The 24,305-nt window shown below is 33.0% G+C and overlaps 1 protein-coding gene across 1 annotated transcript; it reads right to left on the reverse strand.

Annotated features, from left to right (window-relative positions):
• Positions 1–2,674: 2,674 nt before the first annotated feature.
• LOC128170873 (hepatic lectin-like) lies at positions 2,675–7,288 on the reverse strand. Its single transcript, XM_052836627.1, has 4 exons — positions 6,991–7,288; positions 5,997–6,067; positions 5,493–5,580; positions 2,675–3,105 (listed from the first exon to the last, which is right to left on the reverse strand). Exons 1-4 carry the CDS (start codon positions 7,286–7,288, stop codon positions 2,867–2,869), a joined length of 696 nt encoding a protein of 231 aa, XP_052692587.1. The 3' UTR covers positions 2,675–2,866.
• Between the last annotated feature and the right edge of the window lie 17,017 nt (positions 7,289–24,305).

Consider the following 24,305-nt stretch of genomic DNA (forward strand, 5'->3'; position numbering starts at 1 on the left):
TGTGTTTGTATCTACCAAACCTTGGATATGTGTGCTTGTATCCTAAAGTCTTTCATGTATGTGTTTTTATCCAACAGCAATGGGTACGTTATTTATATCCTCAAACCCATGTATGTGCGTTTGTATCCACCAAACCTTGAATATGTGTATTTGTATCCCTTAAGCCTTGGAAATGTTTTTTGGTTTCTCCCAAGCGTTGGATTTGTATGTATTTGTATCCCCAAAGCCTTGTGTATATCTGATTGTACCCCCTAACCATGTATATGTTTGTATGTATCCCCCAAGTCTTGTATACGTGTGTTTGTATCCCTCAAGCATTGGGTATGTGTGTTTATATTTTTTAAGCCTTGGATATGTGTGTTTGTTTCCCCGAGGCCTCAGCAAGGGGATAAAAAACAACGGTACGTTATTTCATGTATCACATGTTTCATATTTTTTGTTTGACTGCGATCTTTTTTATTAACATCATAGGTTTGACCTGCGTGACACTTTTACAAAGAGATGTCAGCAATTTTACGCATAAAAAGTTCAATGTCAAGCAAACATTTTATTTTCGAGAAAAGTCGTTTTAGCTTATAAAAGACAATTATAAAACAGCGTTAAACAATTTTTCAATTATGTACAAATAATTCTAAACCGTTCAACTTTATGATTTTGTTACTTTTTCAACCAATGTAAATTATTCGACTTACAGCTACATAATAATTTATCATGTCGTCACATGGCGTATGAATACACAGTGCAACAGTGCAAAATTATTACGTGAATGTTATCCCCGATTATTTAGCTAAAAATGTAATATAAAACGAGTATATAAGCTTAATGAAATGATATAAATAAACTTATTTCTGCATTTCTGTTAACTTAATTTTATTCGCGACTTTACTTCACGTTTACTTCCGATGAATCGGTCCACAACGACTCTTGTTCGTAACCAAGACTAATCCAGACCCTAGTTTTAATAACAACCGAACAAGAACTAATTGCAGTGAGAAATATTCGCGACTACGAGACTCTACAATATTCTACTCTATGAGAGAATTCTGCTTTAAAAAAAAAAAAAAGATGTAAAGTTAGTTCTGCTGTAACGACTTTCTATTTTTAGTCGGGTTTGCTGAGATGAGGGCATGCGTAACTTCTCCTTATGTGCATTATGAACTGCTATCATAAAATATCTTTATATTCTAGGAAATATTTTTCGATGAAAAGCATGTGATTCATTTTATTATATAGTTTGCAATTTTGTACCAAAACATTTGAAAAAAAAAATTTCTGTTTAAAAAAAATCTACGAACTTTTTATCCATTAATTTAATATCACAATAACTTTTTATGATATAATAATTCAATTCTGGTTGTAACGCGGTATTTGATTGGAGAAAAAAATAGTTTAATGGGTTTAGTTTCTTTGAAAATATGCCGAACAATTCAAAAGTTGTTTAAATCTCATGAAAATGCATATATATAATACATGCTTGTATAACCTGGTTTGTACGTCACAAGACACGTCACAATGCACCAACATCAAACAACTACTAATCTGCTTGAGGTTACGTTTGAAATTTGAATATATATATATATATATATATATATATATATATATATATATATATATATATATATATATATATATATATATATATATATACACCCCGAGTAAACCCAAAGTAAACCCCGAGATGACCCAAATTTTCAAAAAGTAAGCCCAGAGTAAACCCAAAGTAAACCCCAAAAATAAAGCCGAAGTTTAGTTAGGGTTTACTCTGGTGTTAGGTTGGGTCTGATCGGTACTGTATTTGATACTTTTTATGCAAGAATGACTTTTTGGGGGCCTTGTTTAGCCTAATGGGATAAAAAGAACTCAATGCATATTCAGCTAAATTGAAAAATAATTTCTCGATAAGAATTACTTGTTTTGGTTTTCTCTTCTCATAAGCTTACTTAGTTTGACATTGAACAGATAAAAAACAACTGGAGAGAATTGAATTCACAAAATGTGACATGAATTGCATCGCTTAGCAACTGCATTTTCCTTTTGTTGTGTATGCAGCATCCTAGAAACAAAACTGATTTACATATATTGATTATGGAGATCATTGCATAACATATTTCAACTGGCTTAAAGGTACCTCACTAAACCTACATTTATACTTTTTAAGACACTTCGTCACAAGATGGCGATTTAAATCATTTGTTAAACTGATTATGTCGTTTGTTTGGGTTGTATAACGTTGTGGCTCATTGGCTTAAGTATTGGGCTTCAGAACCGCAGATCATGAGTTCGAATCTAGCTGGACCTTTTGTTCATGTTAACTGAATTAAATTTTTGAAAATGCAATTTTTTTTATCAAAAAATGCACATTTGTTTGCCTATTAGACTTAAATACTCCTTATCCATTATGATATCTATCATAGTCAAGTAATTTTATGCTGATTTGAAAATAAATTTCACAGTATAGTGAGCCACCTTAATTCGTGTGCTAATAAACAGACATGATAAAACAAAAGGATACGTTACACTGTAATTGTGGTTCGAGAGATAACAAAAATGCATGTTCTTATTCCCATTTGAACTAAGCATTTCATTGTATGATCATGTCATTACTATCAGGCTTTTTGCAAAAAATTCGAAGGATTACTGAAGATTTGAAAAAGATAAAATAAAAATATGGTCAAAATACGTTATATAAAAACCTGTAATATTATACAATTATTTTAAATGTTTAATTGACATATTGTGGATTCTTTAATGTAAGTTAACTCCATTTTCGTGATATTCGTGGGTGGTCCTCTCTCATGCAAGAGTTTTCTTCCTCGACAGAAACAAATTTAGACTTATGTTTCTAACCGAAACTGAAAACCGTGAATTAATAATTTTTTTCACAAATGTAAGAAAGCGGTATATCACACGATTGGTCATTCCAATTCCCATCTTTTTCTAAATGAATGCAGTTTTCACTATCTCGTCCGTTCGGTTCTTCGGGGTACCAGTTAGTAAAGCTTACTAGCGTGTTTGTATGGTCCCATAGATATTCTCCCTCTGTGCTTCTGTCGTTACCTCCTGTCCATGCGGTGCAACTAAGGTAAACGTTGCTGTCACAACTGTCTGTCAAAGAGAAACACAACAGTTTCCATCATTGGTTCATTTAGGAATATTTACATTTACAAGTATGTATCTGTATAATGTGTATTAACCTATTGAAAAGCAAGACAGATTAATTTCTTGGTATTTCAAAATGTTTTTTCTCATATGAACATATAGCATAGAATAAACGTTTATGCTGTATATCTACATTTGCAAATGTTATTCCTTATATAAGCCTATAAAAAAGCAAATACGTTCAATAATTTTTCTGAAATTTTTAATGACATCACAGTGACTACTGAACTCACTTATTGTTTATAAAGTTTATAATTAATAATTCTAGGCAGTTTGCCTTTCTCAATAGTAAATAGTTATGAACAGCAATGCTAAAAAATTCACCGAGATATGAACTTGATTGGTAAATCATATCTTTTGAAAAACCCTTTCGGTTTCACAGGAATTAATCACGTGACTAACCAAGTTCATATTCCAACTAACTTGATAACAGGATGTTCATTGCTTATTTCAGCATTTTGAATTAAGAAATAAAGAGCAATTTAAGGTCAGACGACACGTTCCTCGAGAATTTTTTTTTGTATCTCCTCGTAAAAAAGAGTTCCAATAAAAAATATTAATTTTATAATTATTTTAAAAATGATAAAAATTTAATTGTATGTGGTTATGTGTCTAGATAGATGGCCGAGTGGTTAGAACCGTTGCCGCTCACTGCCAATAGCGTATAGGTTCTAGATGTCGTGAGTTAAAGCCCCACCCCGGCCGAGATAGAGTTCAAATATAGTGAATTTTGCTGCGCTGTATATGTATTAATTTTATATCAGCAATTCAAGTGTATCTTTAAGAAGATTATAGAGGAAATTGCATACTCTAGTATTTTGCAGAAATACCTAGTAAGGTATCCTAACTTTTTGCAAGAAAACTTGTCAAAATAGTAGTAAACCATCAACAAATTCCTGGTAAAAGTTATATGAAATTAAGAGATGTGTCGTCTGACCTTAAAAGGTTCACTGGGACATAAAGTCGGTTGGTCACATGATCTAATCCTGTGAAGCCCGAAGGGCTTCTCAGTAGGTTTGATCACGTACCAACCAACTTCATCTCCCTCTGAACTTTTTAATATTGATGTTCATTACTAATAATTACGTTTGAAAAAGACAACAAATCGTTTGGAATTATTAAAGATACCGAGATTTTACGTTTAAAATAATCCAAGCGAAAAACGATAAGCGCATTTAAGAAATAAACATCAATTTTTAAAGTTCACCGGGATATGAATTTGGTTGGTCACGTGATCAATTCCTGTAAAGCCCGAAGGGTAGTCAGATTCCCGAGACACATCTGGTTTTATTATTGTACATTTGGACGATTTTTAATAAAAATACACATATCTGTGGGAAAAGTGCAGTTATAATCAAAGGGAAAATTATCAAGATAACTTCATTCGCATATTGTAATTTTTCTCTAAAAATTTCACAGGAACGGAAACAAATTACGGAGAATATTGACATTTTTTCTCCATTCATTTTTTCATCGTTTTCATCCAACCTTAATTATAGCTGATGCAATGCAAAATCCCCTTGGATTTTTTATTTTTAGCCGTGTATTGAAACATGAAAATCTAGAGGGGACGTTTCAAACGAGAAATCTTGGGATTGTTTCATACTATTGAATGAACATCGTCTAATTTAAGAAGTAAATATAGATATCGAATAATTAATGAAAATAATCGGCAAAAATATTTTGGGATAGGCTTTAACTGAGTTCTAACTTGAGTTCCAGCTGAAACCGGCTCTTGAGATGTTTTTCCGAGCTTTGCCGGAAACGTCCGAAAAGTTTCTATAGGAACGGATAGTTCAAAACATTTTAGCGATGACGCAATCCTGGGACGCAAGCGGGCTTTTTGCATAACCATACGAAATGAAACTAAAAGATATCAAGAATTTAATATTCAATGGAACAATTGCTAAAAATTATTTTAAATATTGATACGGAAGTCTTTGAATATGATAGGGTGATTAATATACGGTCGGGCGTAATCCAATCTTTGATCAAATCTTTGACCATACCTGATCGTATTTGATCACCTCATTATACACAATTGTTTCTTGATGATATAATTTATACACCTGTATAAATCCGTGCTGAACTGATGATATAATGAAAGGTAGCCGATCCCGCAAATAGTGTCCCTCAAAATGAGTTGAGCAACGTCAATTTTATAACAATATTAGAGGCAAACCACTCAACCCTACAATGACGTAAACACGCAAAATGTATACATTCATTTAAAAATACATTTAATCGTCTGTGATAACCAAAATCACCGAATACAAATAGCCATCTACCCCCACCCCCCTCCATCTGCGAGATATCAAACAAATAACAATTACCTTTCATGAGAAATGAGGCAGCCAGCCAATCGGATTCCTCTTTACTGTTGATCTCCACAAGGTAAGAGCACAGCTTCTGACACTCCAACTGTTTTCCAATATAATCATAAGTACTAGTATAATTTTAGACATAAATGTAAAAAAAGAAGACAAAAAATGAATATTACTAAACCTGAAGATTAGTTTTCCACCTTATAACCAATGTGTACAACGTATTTATGTCTGTACTATAAATTGTTAATTTTATCAAAATCTCATAGACCCAGCCTATACTGCTTTTATTTTTTTTCTATGCTCATGCAAGTTTAGATATGCACAATTATTTACTTAAATGCGGTGGCTGATTTGCTTTAAATAAGATATATTTAACAACAACAAAACGAAACAAAAAAAAAAACAAAAACAAAAAAAACCCTTCCCCAAAAACTAATAATAAAGATGATAATAATAAAAAAACCAACATTATTTTTATCAACCATTGTTTAGTCTTCCTTTTCAAATTACCTTGGCTTCTTCCCAAGTGGCAGTTTTTTCTACGGGATAATAATAATGTCCCATGTACATCCAGTTTAAATCTGTAATGAATTACCATTAATATGTAATCTGCACTGATAAGCTGTACAGCTTAAAGTTAATAAAGAACTGAACTGAAAATCAAAATTTAAATATTTAACAATTACGTTAAGTATTAAACTTGTAAATAGGTAATTAATTACCATGGACACTAATTAAAAATTATAAATCGCTGATTAATTACTTACTCTCATTTGGTAAAAGAAAAATCATACGTAAACAGAAATTGATGAAGCTTTTACCGGGCTTCTACAAAATTCCGATTATTTTCTCTAAGTTTTTTTTTCTTTGAAAATCAAAATTTAAAAATTTTATGCATATGATCATGGTAAAAAAATCAAACCAAATATGATCTTGCTTAATTTTAATGTTTACTTAAATCAGTTTGTCTTTTATTAATGTTTAATCTAGAGGGAAAAATTGTCACATGGCAGAATAACTTTTCATGTAGCATAATTTTTACTGTACATTGAATTTTTCTTTTAATCAAATTGCTCCAGTTTTTAGCTTAATTGAATGTGCGTAGTGAATCGACTTTTTTTTACCTTACCGGTAACATTAATATAAAAATATTTTTTATAAAAAAAGACGCTCCTTTAATCTGTGTCAAAAGGTAGAACCATTTAAAAAAGAGCTTGGACTTTGGGTTGTTTTGCCAAACAGCAATGTGACGTAAGCCTGTTTATTTCATTACTAGCCACTCAGCCATGGCTCTTTGAAATCAGCAAGATTTGTCTGGCTTTTGGGCTAAGACTACGTAATCGGTGCATATTTCGCCTGAAACCGCGTCATTTTTAACTTGTTCTGACGCAAAGAATAGATACTAAAAGTCCAAGGTCTTCTTACAATGGTTCTTATTAAGTTTAATTGAATAAAACCGCCGGCCAAATTACAGAACTAGTTTCGATATAAATTTGTTTCTTACCTTTCCGGAAACGGAGTATTTGGTCATTTTTCGGACTCAAAAACTGATACGAGTAGCCTGGCTTGTTTACGCAATGGACTGCGTTGCACTGTTTGTTTGTTTTGTTGAAAAGAAACTCTGTGCAATAGCTATCTTCTGTGCACACCGTTCCACATTGCAAAATACTAAAATTTGGATAAGACACCGTAAAAGGGTAAAAAGTCACCTCGATGTCCACTACAGAGTAAGAAACACTTCTCTGCTTACAGAAAACTTCAAGAAATAGAGTGACAAAAACATAATGCGATGTTTGGAACATGTTTTCTTCTGCGTGTCCCTTTACTGTCTGTTTTTGAGCAAGTCGTTGCGTCAATTTTTAACTAAAAAAAAAAGATCGATTTCTAGATTTGTCAATATTTCATCGTCAAATCCAACCAATACTATATGTGTCTCAATCGTGACCGGTATATATGAATGCAAATCAACATTTAAAAAAGAGGTTTGAGAAAACGAGTCTCTTTGAAACAACAATTGTATGCAGCTTGTTTTTTTGTTGTTTTTTTTTTTTGCCTGTCAACGAAAAATACTGTCGGGTTTATAGTTAATATTAATAATATTAATATGTAATTATTTAGATGGCTCAGCTTCAGATATTTATGAATTACAATGTATCTGAGGAATCAAACATTCTTTGCATTATTATGGAGTATATTTGCGTGAACAAATCCAACAAAGCCCAAAGTATTGCATATTTCGTTTTTGTTGGACTTTAAATCCCATGTACTGTCACGATTAATGCAACAATTGCCCACGAATTGCTAAAAGTTAAAAATCGCCATTATCTGCCATGTCAGACTTGCGATAACTCTACAGACGGTGCTTTTTCAAATTTATTACGACTCAACTACGATGTCTGCTCGACTTTTTACGATGTTTGTGCGATAACAGGATGAATTGTGGTGATTCATATACGAATTTTGACGATTAAAGGGGAAGGAAAGTCAAAAACATAATTAATTTATTTTAATAGTGATGTAAATTATCACATGTGGTCATGCTGCTTTGAAAATAAAATACATAATTTAGCTTAAATGAACGTTTGAAGTTGGAGAAATCGTATTTACTGGAGGCTGACATGATGTCGAACTCTTTTGTATTAAAAATCAAAAAAATAATTATTTTGACGTCACACCATCCATTACGGTTTGGTTTATATATACAAATGAATGTACACAGTGCTCTGAATATAATTAACGCTGGTTTATGCCTTTCTGTTACTCAAATGATTGACTAAACAAAATTGATAATGTTTGAGTTCACACGTCAATCTAAAGAATAAATACATGTATCATTGTGTGCATAAATATATGCATTTTTATAAGTAAATGACAGCTGTTAATCTGCTACCATTCAACGTTGAAAACGACCTCGATTTAAATTTGTTATTCCAAGTCAAGTAATTCGCTAACTGAATAAATGTTATAATTGTAATCAGGATGTTTAAAATTCATTCTTTAAAGTCGGAATTACCATATCGAAATAACGACGGCAGACATGTTCTATGATACTTGGCATCTGTTGATAATTTTCACATTTGCGCGGAGATTTCTCTGACACTAACCTCCGCTTTTAGATTTCAACGAACATGCTCCATTTGACGTTAGTTTGTAGTTTGCAAAGGTAAAAGAACGGTCTCAAATCAATATTGTTTCAAATTTTCCAGAACTTGTCATTTAGAGCGAGATCATGATTTACTAACACTGATGCTATGTTGATAAGACAAACCGGAATAGATGGTGTGACGTCATAGATTAAAGTTCAATGGCAGCCCCCATGGCGGCGGTGAATTTAAATTAAGTGATCGATTTTCTTGATTAATTCATTGTTCCGGGGTTTTTAATGAAAATAAATGAGATTTACAATTATAGTAGATGATAATTAATTGATTTATTGTACAACATATTTTTAGTTTCCTTCCCCTTTAAGTAACGAACACTTTATGGTCTTCGTACGAGCAGATAAGATGGGAGGCGATTTTTATACGATACTGTACGATTGATACACGATAATCTTACGAATAGATACGAGTTTATACGAATATGTACATGTAACTGCATAGTGTGTTAATTTATAAAGTGATCGTTATACAAATTAATAATTGCATTTTTGCGAAAAACACTTACCTGGATTTTTTTTAATCTCACAACAGAAGATTATGTAGAGTAATATCCCTATGAATTATAAAAAAAAAGATTGAAAACAAGTACACGTAGTGTGGGTTAAGATTACCAGCGAATGCCATATTGAAACAATCTTTGCAACTGTGACTAAAATTGTTTGAATAGTTTGCTGACGGACGTTTATTAATTGTTGTATTTTTAAACGAACAAGAAGATCGTTCGTTGGTTTGTTATAGTTCATAAATGATTTAATAATCATGAAAGCGACAGAAGTAATTTTTGATTTACACCATGAAAATTAATAATGAAGAACAAAAATGTCTTGGTTTTTTATTTAATGAACACAATTGTATATAAAATTACGAGAGACGATGTTCTGCAAGTAACTTACATAATCACTGGACGATGTACTTAGTGATCAACAGAAGAATACTATTACGAAACACTGACTAGGCTCGTATTTTCGTACTAACTCGTAGTTCACTCACAACTCTCGTATTGCAATTGCCCCCGATCGCCTGTTTTCGTATAGTATTCGCAGCAATTCGAACTACATTCCCATTTATTTGGAGAACATTTTGGGAGGACTTGAGAAACAATCGCATAAACTTGAAAAATACTCGGGGTAGATCTTAGAATATTCGTAGCAACGTAAGTACTACGAAGTTTCGCGATTTTTCTAAGAATGTCAAAGACTTATTGCGACTATCTGCACGAGTGCAGAGCGAGTGTCGTGCGAAAGTCTACGAATACTTAAAAAAATCGTACTGTGGGTACGATTGTTTTGAACATTCTCAAAACATTTACCGTACTTGGCGATTTGCACGACTATCTCTACGGTGAACCCCGATCCCTGACGAATGCAGTTATTGAATTCGTACAGTATCGTAGCTCAACTCGTGACAGTGTGACAGGGGCTTCATATGAGAGAGAGAGAGAGAGAGAGAGAGAGAGAGAGAGAGAGAGAGAGAGAACGAGAGAGAGAGAGAGAATCATTGGGGTACATGTAGTTGGTACTCTTAGTTTATTGCATTAATCAAATGTCGGGCCACATATCATTACTCTCAAGCCATATACTGGGTTTTAAAAAAAAATATACTCTGTAACTGTTTGGCTAAAATTGAACATTGAAATTTTTATGTTGAATTGCTTTTTCAAATATATTAATTAACTGCGCTTGTGTATGAGATACATTTATAAACGACATGGTATGTCTAAAAAATTTGCAAAACCTTTTTGTTTTTATTGTGCATCAATGATTAATAAAATTGCCTTCTTAAAAAAATATTGCTGGTCTGCAAAGTTTTTTCCACATCAATAGAAAATGAATTATGTAAGTGTATAAATATAAAACTGCTTGTATATATTACAAATATATATAAAGGAGTTAAATCACTCATCAAGATGAATGGCATGGTGTCCGACTTTTTCTCTCGTAATGTTGGAGTCCGCCAAAGAGAAAATTTATCAAAGTTTGAAAGTTACTAAAAAGAGTGGAAATTAAATATTAATATAGATGAAACAAAAATATTGATTTTTCCAAAGGACCTATGTGTAAGAGAGGTTTTTTTTTTTCTTTAAACAACAGAGTTAAAGAAATTGTGAAAGAATGTAAGTACCTTGGAATTATATTTTCAAGATCTGCAGGCATGTTCACGAAGGACTATTGTGTGTCCTAAGTACGTCTTAGGATACGTGTGCATTAGACATTGAATTTCACTTCCAAATGACGCTATTCCCTATGACAATGATAGAATTCGAATTGACTACAGAGGATGGATTAACGATGGTGCTGGACTGCGTGATCAACTGAATGTTGGACGATTTTCAGTGTAAATTTTGATTATAAGTATTTTTTAAATATCAATTAATGTTTGTATGTATATTTTACAAAGCTGTAACTCTAATGTTGCAGACAATGAATTACAAGTAAATAAACTATATTAAATGTATAAATATAATTTTCTAATGATTCTAATATATACGGTATAATAAATATAATTACTAAAAGAAAACATCGAAAATAAATGTATCTCGGCTGAGTGAAGAAGCGAGGATAAAATGCAACAGTTTCGCAATGAAACAACATTCCCATGGAGGATTAAGCATCGACATTCCTGAACCACTTCCTGGTTACTCCTACCCCCCCCACCCCTTCAACAAACAAAAAATCAAATGAACAACCCACCCACCTACCTTAAAAAAAACATCTAATTTTCTCCCGTTAAAGATTAGTTTATTTTGCGGAGGGATAGGACAATAATCCAGTCATTCTGTAATTGAGAATTCATTTATTAGTTATACCTGTTTTAGGACATCAATGATTCTCGGGCATGAATAATTTAATTATTATCAGTGCACTAGCTGTAACTATACCCGCTATCCATCTGCGCGTGCGACCAGATAATCTAAAAAATTGTAAACATTTACACCAAAGAAATTAATTGAAGAAATATATGTATATTTGGATAGTTCTAAACCTTTCAGTTAAGAAATAAAGGGAACAAGTCCTGTTACTCGTGTATTCTTGTATTTTTTTTTTCAACCTTAATGTGCATGTAATTTATTTCAATACAAAATAAACAGTCGCCATGTTAAGTTTGTTCCTAAGACATCGATTTATGTGTCTTAAAGTTAAGACACACCTTAGGAAGTCCATGAGATAAGACCGGAATAGTGTAAACGGATAAGTAATGATGAAAGACCTTAGTATGCTTTGTGAAACGGGCCCCAGAGCTTTGGCTACGATAACCTAAACATTTAAGAAATTTATCAAAAAGTTTATCGTGTCGTTTTCACACACATGTTTAAAATTGACACGAATGGTTTTGGTGTCTACTTATAAGTCAAAGCACAAGTCGCACAATTCACAAACAAAATGTTTTTAATCTCTAGAATTAACAACATTGTCTGTACAATATTTATATAGGTTCCAAAATCGAACTGTTCTATTGATTTGTTTAATATACATTATATTGTAGTTCTTTTATTTTGAATGGAACTATTACAATGATAACATGCAGTACATTACATTAAAAAAACAAAAATAAAGTTCTATTGAATAAACTAAGTGCTGTAATCATAAATATTTTAGAACGACATTAAGTTTGTCAGCTACATATACAAAGCGTGGAGAAGCTTGTATAAATTCATATAAATAATTCAGTGTTTAATATATCTTTCTGTAAGTTTATTAAGAAAAATGGCTTTTCTGCTTTGCTTATTGGAATCACATTAAGCATCCTTTATATTATTCATTTAAATTTGAATGGTCGAATAATGAATGCAAATGATCACACGTGTAAAACGTTATGACAATGTTTTGTGTATTTAACACATGATTGCTTCAGAGATGGCTTTGAAATAGATATTGCGCCTAAGAAAATAATCTACATTTTACTCTTAAAGCGTAGAAAATGCATAACCACACACTAGTCAAAGAAATTATGTGTGAAGTAGTGTTCATATCAAATAGGAAAGAAATGGGGGCGAAATTTTTTTTCTTTATTGTCTTTCTTTGGGTTTTCCGCCCTTCAGAAAGCCAGGCTATAAGAACCCTGCAATTGGCAATGGACCCTAGATGTACGTCATTGCTCCCTTTGTCATCTCAGTATTGCATAACTGAACTCAGCAGTACGCCTCGTATGCTATGTTTCTTGCTGTGTTGTGAACAGAATGAGACATGTGCTGGAGCGTTAGTGAATACTGATGCTTTGCAATGTAAACTTATCAATTCACATTTAGACGGACTGAGTCTGGACGAAGACAACCCAGCGCACGGGTGGTCGTTCTATGCCGTCGATGGTGTTTTTTTTAAAACAAGATTTACGGTACTTTAAGCTGTTTATATTTCATTAGGGCCCTCCGTCTTCAGCGAAAGACCCTTCTATAATTCTACTGTTTCTTTTTCATTAAGGTCTTCCGTTTCCAACGGAAGACCTTATAGTGATTGTAATGTTTCTTATTATTATTATTTTTTTTTTTTTTTTTTTGTCCGTTTTTTGTCCACAAGATTTCTCAGAGATGGCTGGATGGATTTTCTTGAAATTTTCAGGACTGACAGAAAATTATAATATCTCCAGGCGTTTTTTTCATTTTTTCAAAATTCACTTCCTGTCGTCCGTTTCCTGTCCCGCGACAAAAAGCTATGGACAATGAGATCTCAGAAACGATAAAGACTTGAACATCCAAACTTTGAGGGATGATAGACCTATAGTTGTAGATGTGTTTAAACTATTTTGTTTTGTTCGTCGTAACTTCCGGTCGTCACCGGAAGCTCTTCAAAAATTATGCTTTTACGCATTTAATATATTTCTCGGAGAATTGAAATATAAGTATAAATGCTTACATATATCATCTATCCGATGATTAATAAACATAAAAATTCTACTTCCGGTGAGATATCTCAAATATCTCATGAAGCCTTTTTTAAAGTAAATGTTTGAACCCCGAGATCTCAGAAACTGTAAGTGATCAAAACACGAAACTTACAGGGATGATAGACATTTGATAGAAGATGTGTTTAACCGTTTTCATTTTGTCGACTGTCACTTCCGGTCCACACAGGAAGAGTTCAAACAAATCAAGTTTTTTAAAAAGTTAACTCGATTTTTCAGTGATGCATGGATGGATTTTCTTGAAATTTATAGGACTGATAGAGAACGAAAATATCTCTAAGCACTTTTTTCATTTTTTAAAAATTCCCTTCCTGTCGTCCGTTTCCTGTCCCGAGACAAAAAGCTATGGACAATGAGATCTCAGAAACGATAAAGACTTGAACATCCAAACTTTGAGGGATGATAGACCTATAGTTGTAGATGTGTTTAAACTATTTTGTTTTGTTCGTCGTAACTTCCGGTCGTCACCGGAAGCTCTTCAAAAATTATGTTTTTACGCATTTAATATATTTCTCGGAGAATTGAAATATAAGTATAAATGCTTACATATGTCATCTATCCGATGATAACTAAACATAAAATTCTACTTCCGGTGAGATATCTCAAATATCTCATGAAGCCTTTTTTAAAGTAAATGTTTGAACCCCGAGATCTCAGAAACTGTAAGTGATCAAAACACGAAACTTACAGGGATGATAGACATTTGATAGAAGATGTGTTTAACCGTTTTTATTTGGTCGACCGTCACTTCCGGTCCACACAGGAAGAGTTCAAACAAATCAAGTTTTTTTAAAGTTTAACTCGATTTTTCAGAGATGCATGGATGGATTTTCTTGAAATTTATAGGACTGATAGAGAACGAAAATATCTCTAAGCACTTTTTTCATTTTTTCAAAATTCCCTTCCTGTCGTCTGTTTCCTGTCCCGCGATAAAAAGCTATGAACAATGGGATCTCAGAAACGATAAAGACTTGAACATCCAAACTTTGAGGGATGATAGACCTATAGCTGTAGATGTGTTTAAACTATTTTGTTTTGTTCGTCGTAACTTCCGGTCGTCACCGGAAGCACTTCAAAAATTATGTTTTTACGCATTTTATTTGTTTAACACTGAAATGATATAAAGGTATAAACGCTTTCATATGTCATCTATCCGATGATTGATAAACAAAAAAAATTACTTCCGGTGAGATATCTCAAATATCTCAGGTAGTCTTTTTAAAACAAATATTATGACAGCGAAGTCTCATAAACTGTATGTGACCAAGACACAAAACTTACACGGATGATAGACATTTGATAGAAGATGTGTTTAACCGTTTTTATTTTGTCGACCGTCACTTCCGGTCCACACCGGAAGAGTTCAAACAATTCATGTTGTTTAAGAGATTTACTGCTTCTGTTTGACAAAGTAAGACAAATTGATAGTCAATTAAGTCCTGTTGTCTAATGGTTATGAAATACTGAGAGAAGCAATGTCTTACAGTTAAATTGATACATGTATATCAAAACGGAAGACCTTTTTGTTGCTTTTGCAACAAGAGTCTAGTGTTTCTTATTATTATTATTTTTTTTTTGTCCGTTTTTTGTCCACAAGATTTCTCAGAGATGGCTGGATGGATTTTCTTGAAATTTTCAGGACTGACAGAAAATTATAATATCTCCAGGCGTTTTTTTCATTTTTTCAAAATTCACTTCCTGTCGTCCGTTTCCTGTCCCGCGACAAAAAGCTATGGACAATGAGATCTCAAAAACGATAAAGACTTGAACATCCAAACTTTGAGGGATGATAGACCTATAGTTGTAGATGTGTTTAAACTATTTTGTTTTGTTCGTCGTAACTTCCGGTCGTCACCGGAAGCTCTTCAAAAATTATGCTTTTACGCATTTAATATATTTCTCGGAGAATTGAAATATAAGTATAAATGCTTACATATATCATCTATCCGATGATTAATAAACATAAAAATTCTACTTCCGGTGAGATATCTCAAATATCTCATGAAGCCTTTTTTAAAGTAAATGTTTGAACCCCGAGATCTCAGAAACTGTAAGTGATCAAAACACAAAACTTACAGGGATGATAGACATTTGATAGAAGATGTGTTTAACCGTTTTCATTTTGTCGACCGTCACTTCCGGTCCACACAGGAAGAGTTCAAACAAATCAAGTTTTTTAAAAAGTTAACTCGATTTTTCAGTGATGCATGGATGGATTTTCTTGAAATTTATAGGACTGATAGAGAACGAAAATATCTCTAAGCACTTTTTTCATTTTTTCAAAATTCCCTTCCTGTCGTCCGTTTCCTGTCCCGAGACAAAAAGCTATGGACAATGAGATCTCAGAAACGATAAAGACTTGAACATCCAAACTTTGAGGGATGATAGACCTATAGTTGTAGATGTGTTTAAACTATTTTGTTTTGTTCGTCGTAACTTCCGGTCGTCACCGGAAGCTCTTCAAAAATTATGTTTTTACGCATTTAATATATTTCTCGGAGAATTGAAATATAAGTATAAATGCTTACATATGTCATCTATCCGATGATAACTAAACATAAAAATTCTACTTCCGGTGAGATATCTCAAATATCTCATGAAGCCTTTTTTAAAGTAAATGTTTGAACCCCGAGATCTCAGAAACTGTAAGTGATCAAAACACGAAACTTACAGGGATGATAGACATTTGATAGAAGATGTGTTTAACCGTTTTTATTTGGTCGACCGTCACTTCCGGTCCACACAGGAAGAGTTCAAACAAATCAAGTTTTTTAAAAGTTTAACTCGATTTTTCAGAGATGCATGGATGGATTTTCTTGAAATTTATAGGACTGATAGAGAACGAAAATATCTCTAAGCACTTTTTTCATTTTTTCAAAATTCCCTTCCTGTCGTCCGTTTCCTGTCCCGCGATAAAAAGCTATGAACAATGGGATCTCAGAAACGATAAAGACTTGAACATCCAAACTTTGAGGGATGATAGACCTATAGCTGTAGATGTGTTTAAACTATTTTGTTTTGTTCGTCGTAACTTCCGGTCGTCACCGGAAGCACTTCAAAAATAGTTATTTTACGCATTAAATTCATTTTCGAAATATATAAGTATAAATCTATACATATGTTATCTATGCAATGTTATGTCAACAAAAAAATTCTACTTCCGGTGAGATATCTCAATCGTCTCAGGTAACCTTTTTAAAACACATTTTGTACCCGCGAGATCTCAGAAACTATAAGTGATCAAATCGCGAAACTTTCATGGATGAAAGACATTTGATTGAAGATGTGTTTAACCGGTTTTATTTTGTCTTTCGTCGCTTCCGGTCCACACCGGAAGAGTTCAAACAAATCGAGCTGTTTATCAGTTTAACTGTTTACCTTTGACATTTTTTTGTTAGATAAATGGAAAATAATCTACAAAAGGCAAGTATACAAGAAATATTTCATACAATTTAAATTGAGCACTTCCGCATGTCCGTTTCCTGTCCCGAGACAAAAAACCTTATTTCGACGAGATCTCAAAAACGGTGACGACTTGAACAACCAAACTTTGTGGGATGATAGACCTATGTAAGAACATGTGTTAACACTATTTTTTTTGTTCGGCGTAACTTCCGGTCGTCACCGGAAGCACTTTTATTTTTTTTCTTCATATTTTATTCATTTTACACAAAATGAAAATATCAGTATACAATCTTACATATGTCATCTATATAATGTTTAATTAGCAAATAAATTTTACTTCCGGTGAGATATCTCAAATATCTCTATGTAGCTTTCTTTTTTACAAATTTGATATCTGCGAGATTTTTGTCATTGTAAGTGATTGATACATGAATCTTTCATGATTGATAGAAATTTGATTGGGGATATGTTTAACGGGTTTAATTTTGTGAACTGTCACTTCCGGTTCTTACCGGAATGGTTCAGACAAATCATGTTTTTAACAAGTTTAACTGACTTTCGTGGGTGTTTCATCTAGCCTGATAAACAGTGATGTACGTTAAGCAAATGTACGAGAAAAGCCATCTTTTGTTTTCATTAATCACTTCCGTTCGTCCGTTTCCGGTCCCGAGACAAAAAATATTGTCTTAAAGAGATCAGAGATGTGAACAACTAAACTTTGAGGAAAGATTGACTTATGATTGTACAAATGGTTAAAATTTTTGTTCAGTTCGGCGTTCCTTCTGGTCATCACAGAAATTACTTCAAAAATTGATTTCTTTTTCATTCCCGTTGTTTTTTTTAGAAGTAACGTCTGGATATATCATTCACAATAATTATCATATCTACTTTTTTTTCTATGTGAGAGAAGCAATGTCTTACAGTTGAATTGATACATGTATATCAAAACGGAAGACCTTTTTGTTGCTTTTGCAACAAGAGTCTAGTTATTATTCTTTTTATCTTTTAGATTAAAAAAAAATATTGAACACTCAAAGGCAGTTGTAACACGTCAATTTAACACTTGCTTTAAACACATTTTTTTATGATTGTCGGACATTTACCAACAGAAAAAACCGCAGAATATTATATGTATCCATGTTTTTCATCAAATAATAAAAATTAAAAACAACAACAATAGACTATTGCATCGCTCGTTGTCAATGCCTTTTTATTCTAAATAAGCCACATCGTTCTTTTCAACCCTTAATATCAACGTCCATTTTTAGTTAAGAAAAGCAAATTAGGCTGAAATAAGAGGTGGTGTTAATTGTAAGATTTTCATAGAGTTTATTAAAGCTGAGTTGTCGTAAGGTCTTAAGAAGGCTGTATGGTCAAAAAACTACTAAAGATCTTTATTTCAAAAGTGTATCCGGGAAATTTAAGCAGTTATTGTTAAGTAAAGAATATAGAAACATTCTCTCTTTACAATTTGTACATTTAAGTGTATCTACGGTATGTACATGGTTCTTCGTATCCAGGATTTTAATAATAAAACTTAAAGTCAGTTCTCTAAATATTTGATTATGCATCAAAAAAAAATAAATTGGTCATCTTTACAACTGGATTTAGATGTAGTCTATTTACTCTATCTCAACCTTTAAATTAGGTTGTGCCTCTGGTTGGACGGCCTACAACGGATATTGCTATATCAGAATAAGCACTCAACTCAGCTTTTATGATGCTCATGTAAGTTTATTCCTCAATCTGACTTGAAAAAAATACTTTAAACAGGGGTTATTTTCGCCCTTCTTCGTTTGCAAACGGTTTCGTCCCGTCCTGAATTTGCCCAGGTGCAATTGTGTTAAACGAGATATTATGTGCAAGAACGGAATTCACCCTGCCTTAAATTCGACCGCTGATAACGTGGACGAAAGGACGAAAATAAAAACTGAGCAAAAATATCTCGGTAAACAGAAATTTACTTAATTCTTAATGTATCATAAACATATATATATATATATATATATATATATATATATATATATATATATATATATATATATATATATATATATATATATATATATAGTTAGTTGTAATGTGAGAAACTATTGATCGTTGAAAGCGAACATCATATATATATATAACATTGCTGTATTAGACTTGCTGAAATTTCAGAAGGTTCTCTTTTTTATATTTTTCACGATGAAGGCCAAGTTGATGTTGTTTTCAGCAAGCTTTCTCATTGTAATTATTAAATGTGTCTAATTTATTGAACAATTAAAGTATCTCTGATTTTAAAACGAATCGCAGACGTTGTCCTGACATTTTGATTTTCGGGTATTTTCTTAAGTTTGCTGAGCAAATGGCTCTTTGAATTTCGAGCCCAACTTAATGGAATGCAGATTTAATGCATCCGAGGTTGATATCATAGTAACAGTTTTTGGGGGAAAAAATTTTTTTCTTCAAAAATGTTATATATTGCTATATCTCGTAATAAGATTATACTTTCACTGCAGTAAACAACAGGTCTTTGTATAAAAAAGATAAAACTATATAGCTATAAGTTTATAACATAACGATTATAAATAAATAAATTAAACGACATCACTAGTACTGGAAGTGAAAAAAAGAATTTGAAAGAAAATAATGAATCTATAATATGACATGCATTTTTCATTATGAAGATACATTATCTACAGTTGGGTGCATATTTAGTTGAAATCAACGACCCGAGTGAAAACACCTGGATCACACAAAATTTGCTGAACAACGTATGTAAGTGTCAATTTACACACATATTTATTCTGTAAATGGCGGAGCTTCAGAGTTTCAATATAAATATAATTAACGACCCTTTTAGATTTCATTTTGTTTTGGTGCTACAAGATGAGGATGGATACATTTTCTCTTTGTGTTGATTAAGTGTTTTTTTTATTGCAAACAGGGAAATTATATTAAATATTTCATGAGAAACTAAGATAAAAGATGAAAACAATCAATGTCCTATAGATCTCTTTAAAATGATGTGCTTATAAATAATTCTTTATCGTTTGGTATAAGATTCATCTTCTGTATAAAAAAAAAACAAATAAATTTAACTGCTTATGTCAGCGAATGAAAACTGGATATTTTGATACGAAAATCACAAAGTTAAAAAAAAGCAAAGTATTATTACAGACAAATACACGAGACAACATAATACTAAAACTATTAGTCTGTGTTTATCATAAACATTTTTTGCAAAAAACTGCAAGTGTTGTTATTGCATTTCTTTAGCGCCTTACCTAGTAAAGATCCTCGACACCACGTGACTTCTACTTTTAAAGTCAGTACGTCACACCATGGCGATTTTAACGCATTGTGAAACAGTGAAACAGTGAAACAGTTTATACCGCCGAAAATTGTTGTTTATCTCTGAGGCGCAATGAATGTACATGTAGCTTAGATCTACCAATTAATCCGCAAGTCCAGAGTTCTAATATGGCGGGGACTTTTATTTTCAGTTAAAAATATTGATGTACAATATAAAAAAGAAATAACAAAAGGTAAATCTAAGTTAAGCTAAGTCACATGAACCCATTGACTGAATTAATGCTGTTATAATTTAAGCTAGAATTTCGTTCAAGACCATACCGGTTACGTAGAGCAAGGTAGCTGCTACGATCTGAAAGAAGACCATCGAATTTTTTAAATCCACTACCTCAATCCTCAACTCATAATGTTTAAAGAAAAGTGCATAAATTTGAGGTAGATTCCCATACTTGACGCTGAATATTGACGTGAGGAAAGTTGGTAACGGCGAGGCCTGCGCCTTGATTTTAGACTTTTTTATTTAGGTTGTGCATACATGTAAATTTGAAGTAAAATCTCATCTTGAGGCTGAGTTTGGCTTTCCCTGTGCTTTTAATTTTCAAGTTTGGCGCACATTTTAGACTGTGAAAATAAGTACGATTGTGGATCATGGAAGGGAGCGAACGATATCAGCGTGGAGGACAGTTTTGTGTATATAGGTTCGAACACCCCTGTTACTTTCACCAACTGGTCTGGAGCGAACCCTGATGATGATATGGTAACGGAGGACTTAGACTGTGTGGAAATCTTCTATGATAGCACGTAGAATGACAGGCCTTGTCCGGATCTGAAGCCGTTCATTTGTGAAAAGTAACGGCTTGTGTGATTTTTTGCATCGTAGCGTGAATTTTTTTCATTAACAGTAATGTGCGTTGATTATTTGATTGACTTGAAATATTGATGAAAGAACTATTTCCAATGTGTTATTTGTTCCTTTTTTTTGTTTTATTCGGTTTATATTTTGTTTTGTTTTAATAACTTATTAATATGTCAAATATTGTTTTTTCCCTTTTCTAATAAACGTTACAATATAGCATTAACCGGAACTATGTTCAAGATGAATCACTCACTTTTTACTCTTATTCACAGTTTAAGATTTTGCGTCAAAATTAAAAGTACCAAAGCAAATTATATAAATTATTAGTTATTATTAACGATTAATCGTTGTTATATTTTGCGTCAATATTGGCGTTCTTTGTATTAAATAAAAATTAGTATTGAAAGTCATGGCGAAAGATGTCGCGTCAGACTGTGTTGGATTCTTCTATTTTTGGTCTTGGAATGATAGGATTTGTCCGGAAATAGTCTCGTTCAACCAGACGCTCGGCTGTCTCCATAAATCTCCGACGAGCAGAGAGTCTGGTAAAGCGTCACGTTGATAACCGCTACCGATAGGGGGCGCTGATTTAGCTTCATTTTGAATCGTTGTCAACATGGTCAATGTGTGCCGGTTAAAGATTTGTGTGATATACAGTACTTTATTTTCTTGCCGTGAAAATTATGGAACTTACGTCAATTTAGTCTTATACTATAGTCTCGCTTTCCATAGACTCATTAAACATGGCTGAACTTAAGTTCGACGAAGCGGTGAATGTTTGTTTACAACCTTGACAGCTATAAAATAGATGAATTATTGGTTTTACCCTATCCCGTAAGGTAACACTGCAAATAAATCCTTTCCATTTATAACCGTTTTTAAACTTTCCAGTCGTAGATCTTTCTTACGTTTGCTTCGTTTGCTTCTGTCATTGTTTACATGTTATAGGAGGTGTGTTTCTTTCAACCAATCAAATTCAATACCAGGATTTTGGTAAGCCTCGTTTAGACTTTGCAAACATTAACGTGACGCTTTACCAGACTCTCTGCTCGTCGGAGATTTACGGAGACAGCCGAGCGTCTGGTTGAACGAGACTAGTCCGGAAATCGAGCCGTTCATTAGTGCAAAGAAACGGCTAGTGTATATTTGTGCATCGTAGCGTGAAGTTTTTACATGAACAGGGGTGCGTAAAACAATTTATTTACTTTAATATTGATGAAAATATCTATTCCAGTGTGTTATTCTATACTTTTTTTAAATTCTTTTCTGTTTACTTGTTTTAAAATGTATTTTACATTGGTTTTGCACTTTTGCAATAAACGTTACAGTAGCTCACAAACCGGAAGTAGATCGCAAACCATATTTATGCTCAAGATGTATAAATTACTTATTACTCTTATTTACAGTTTCTGATTTTGCGTCAAAATTAAAAGGTACCAAAGTTAATGGTATGAATGATAAATATGATCGATTAATCGTTGTTACATTTTGCGTCTTTAAAAAACAATTTTCGTCAATATAGGCGTGAATTGTATCAATAACAAATTATTATTGAAGTTCACTTCCTTTCTTTAAAACAACGGTAGAAGTGGCCTGTCTAAAGCCCCTTTCACATTTGGCCCCCGAGCAGAAGCGACCAAATATTCGTGCGACCGAAAAAATTAGATATGAATCGCCAATTGTTGCCGAAATAATCGCATATGAAAAAAGTATTCGTACGAATTTCGCACAATCTAAGCGAGCGTTGTGCGATGTAAACGCATCGAATCTTGCGATATATCTTGCGTCTATATGCGACTGTTGTACAATGAAAACAACTGTTGAAAGATAATACGATAGGAACGCGCGAGAGACTAATTGATCGGACGATTGAACGCACGCCAATGTGATTGGACGTGCGATTATGCCTTCCATGGTTCGAATGGTCGTGCGAGTCAGCGGGGGCATGTAAACCGCCCATATTCAGTAGACATAGTTGGAAGCGAGAAAAGATGAGGCCTAAGAAGGTACAGATATGCAGCAGCATTTATTATTATACCTCAATATGCTTATTCTGTTATATCTGATTGGTCTAGAAAGTCACGTGACAGGGAGATATCATAGGAATGAAAAAGCAGATATGAGCATTCGATGAAGACAAATATGATTAAATCAAAAATATTTAATCATTATGATTCTCTTTATATCTCAGAACCAACTTAACTATCTATGATTTATGAAAGAAAAGTGAGACAGTTGCATGGGAAATCAAACAATCACGACGTTAATGTTGCAACTGTTGAAAAGAAAAAACATTTTTATAAATCAACGTATTTTGTGTAATCATATGTTGCTTGGTATAATAAAACGTTCATTGCATTAATGTTCAGGGAATATGAAGATTTATTTCCCAGTAAAAAACAAATTTCTCTCAGGCGAAGCCCTCGGGAAATATGATTTTTCTTGAGGGAATAAATCTTCATACATGTATTTCCCTCACCATCATGCAATAAATGAACATTGTTAATTTGATTCTGAAACAGAGATATATACAGGGTATATATACTAATAGCAAAACATGGCAGATTGAGGCTGATAAGTCGTGCAATGAGAGTAAAACGTTGCAAGATTACATGAGATATGTTGAGCAACAGTCTTACGGTCGCAAAACAGACGCATAAACACCAGCGATTTATCTTACGATCTTTACAAATCGTGTATCACTCTTGCGAGTACACAAAACGTTGTAAAACGTTCGTACTAATGTTCGTGCGTTGCACTGCGATAATTTGGATCGCATTGGGTCGAGTCTGAATAGTGTGCATGTCCACTATTCAGAGGAGACTTGATGCGACCAGTAAAACGTATACAACGAATGCGAGAGCTCGTTCAACGTAAGCGAGCGCTCGTGCAACGTATGCGAGAGCTCGTGCGAAGCTCACAAATTTCGATCTCAAAGTGGTGTGAAGTGGTCGTGCGCCAATTGTGAAAGGGGCTTAATATATAGATGTTTAAGCAATAACAGAATTGTCGCTAGTATGAAGTCCAAGTAGAAAACAAATGATGATGTGCATTGTGTTTTCTATGACAAAAACCTTGTCCAACATTAGATAGGTTCTTTAGGAGGCCGAGTGGTAAAAAAAATAACCATCAAATTTGCCTTCAACTTTGATATATGGTATTTTTAGTCAAACACTAATATAAAGATAACAAAAATTTAAA

Source organism: Crassostrea angulata, chromosome 2 (genome assembly GCF_025612915.1).
Source record: "Crassostrea angulata isolate pt1a10 chromosome 2, ASM2561291v2, whole genome shotgun sequence".
Lineage (NCBI taxonomy): Eukaryota > Metazoa > Mollusca > Bivalvia > Ostreida > Ostreidae > Magallana > Magallana angulata.

Coding starts and splice junctions, on each gene's coding strand:
- LOC128170873 (XM_052836627.1), bottom strand. CDS start 7,288: ATGTTCCAAACATCGCATTATGTTTTTGTCACTCTATTTCTTGAAGTT. Junction 5,581..5,996: donor CCACTTGGGAAGAAGCCAAG/GTAATTTGAAAA, acceptor ATTGGAAAACAG/TTGGAGTGTCAGAAGCTGTG. Junction 3,106..5,492: donor TGCCTCATTTCTCATGAAAG/GTAATTGTTATT, acceptor TCTCTTTGACAG/ACAGTTGTGACAGCAACGTT.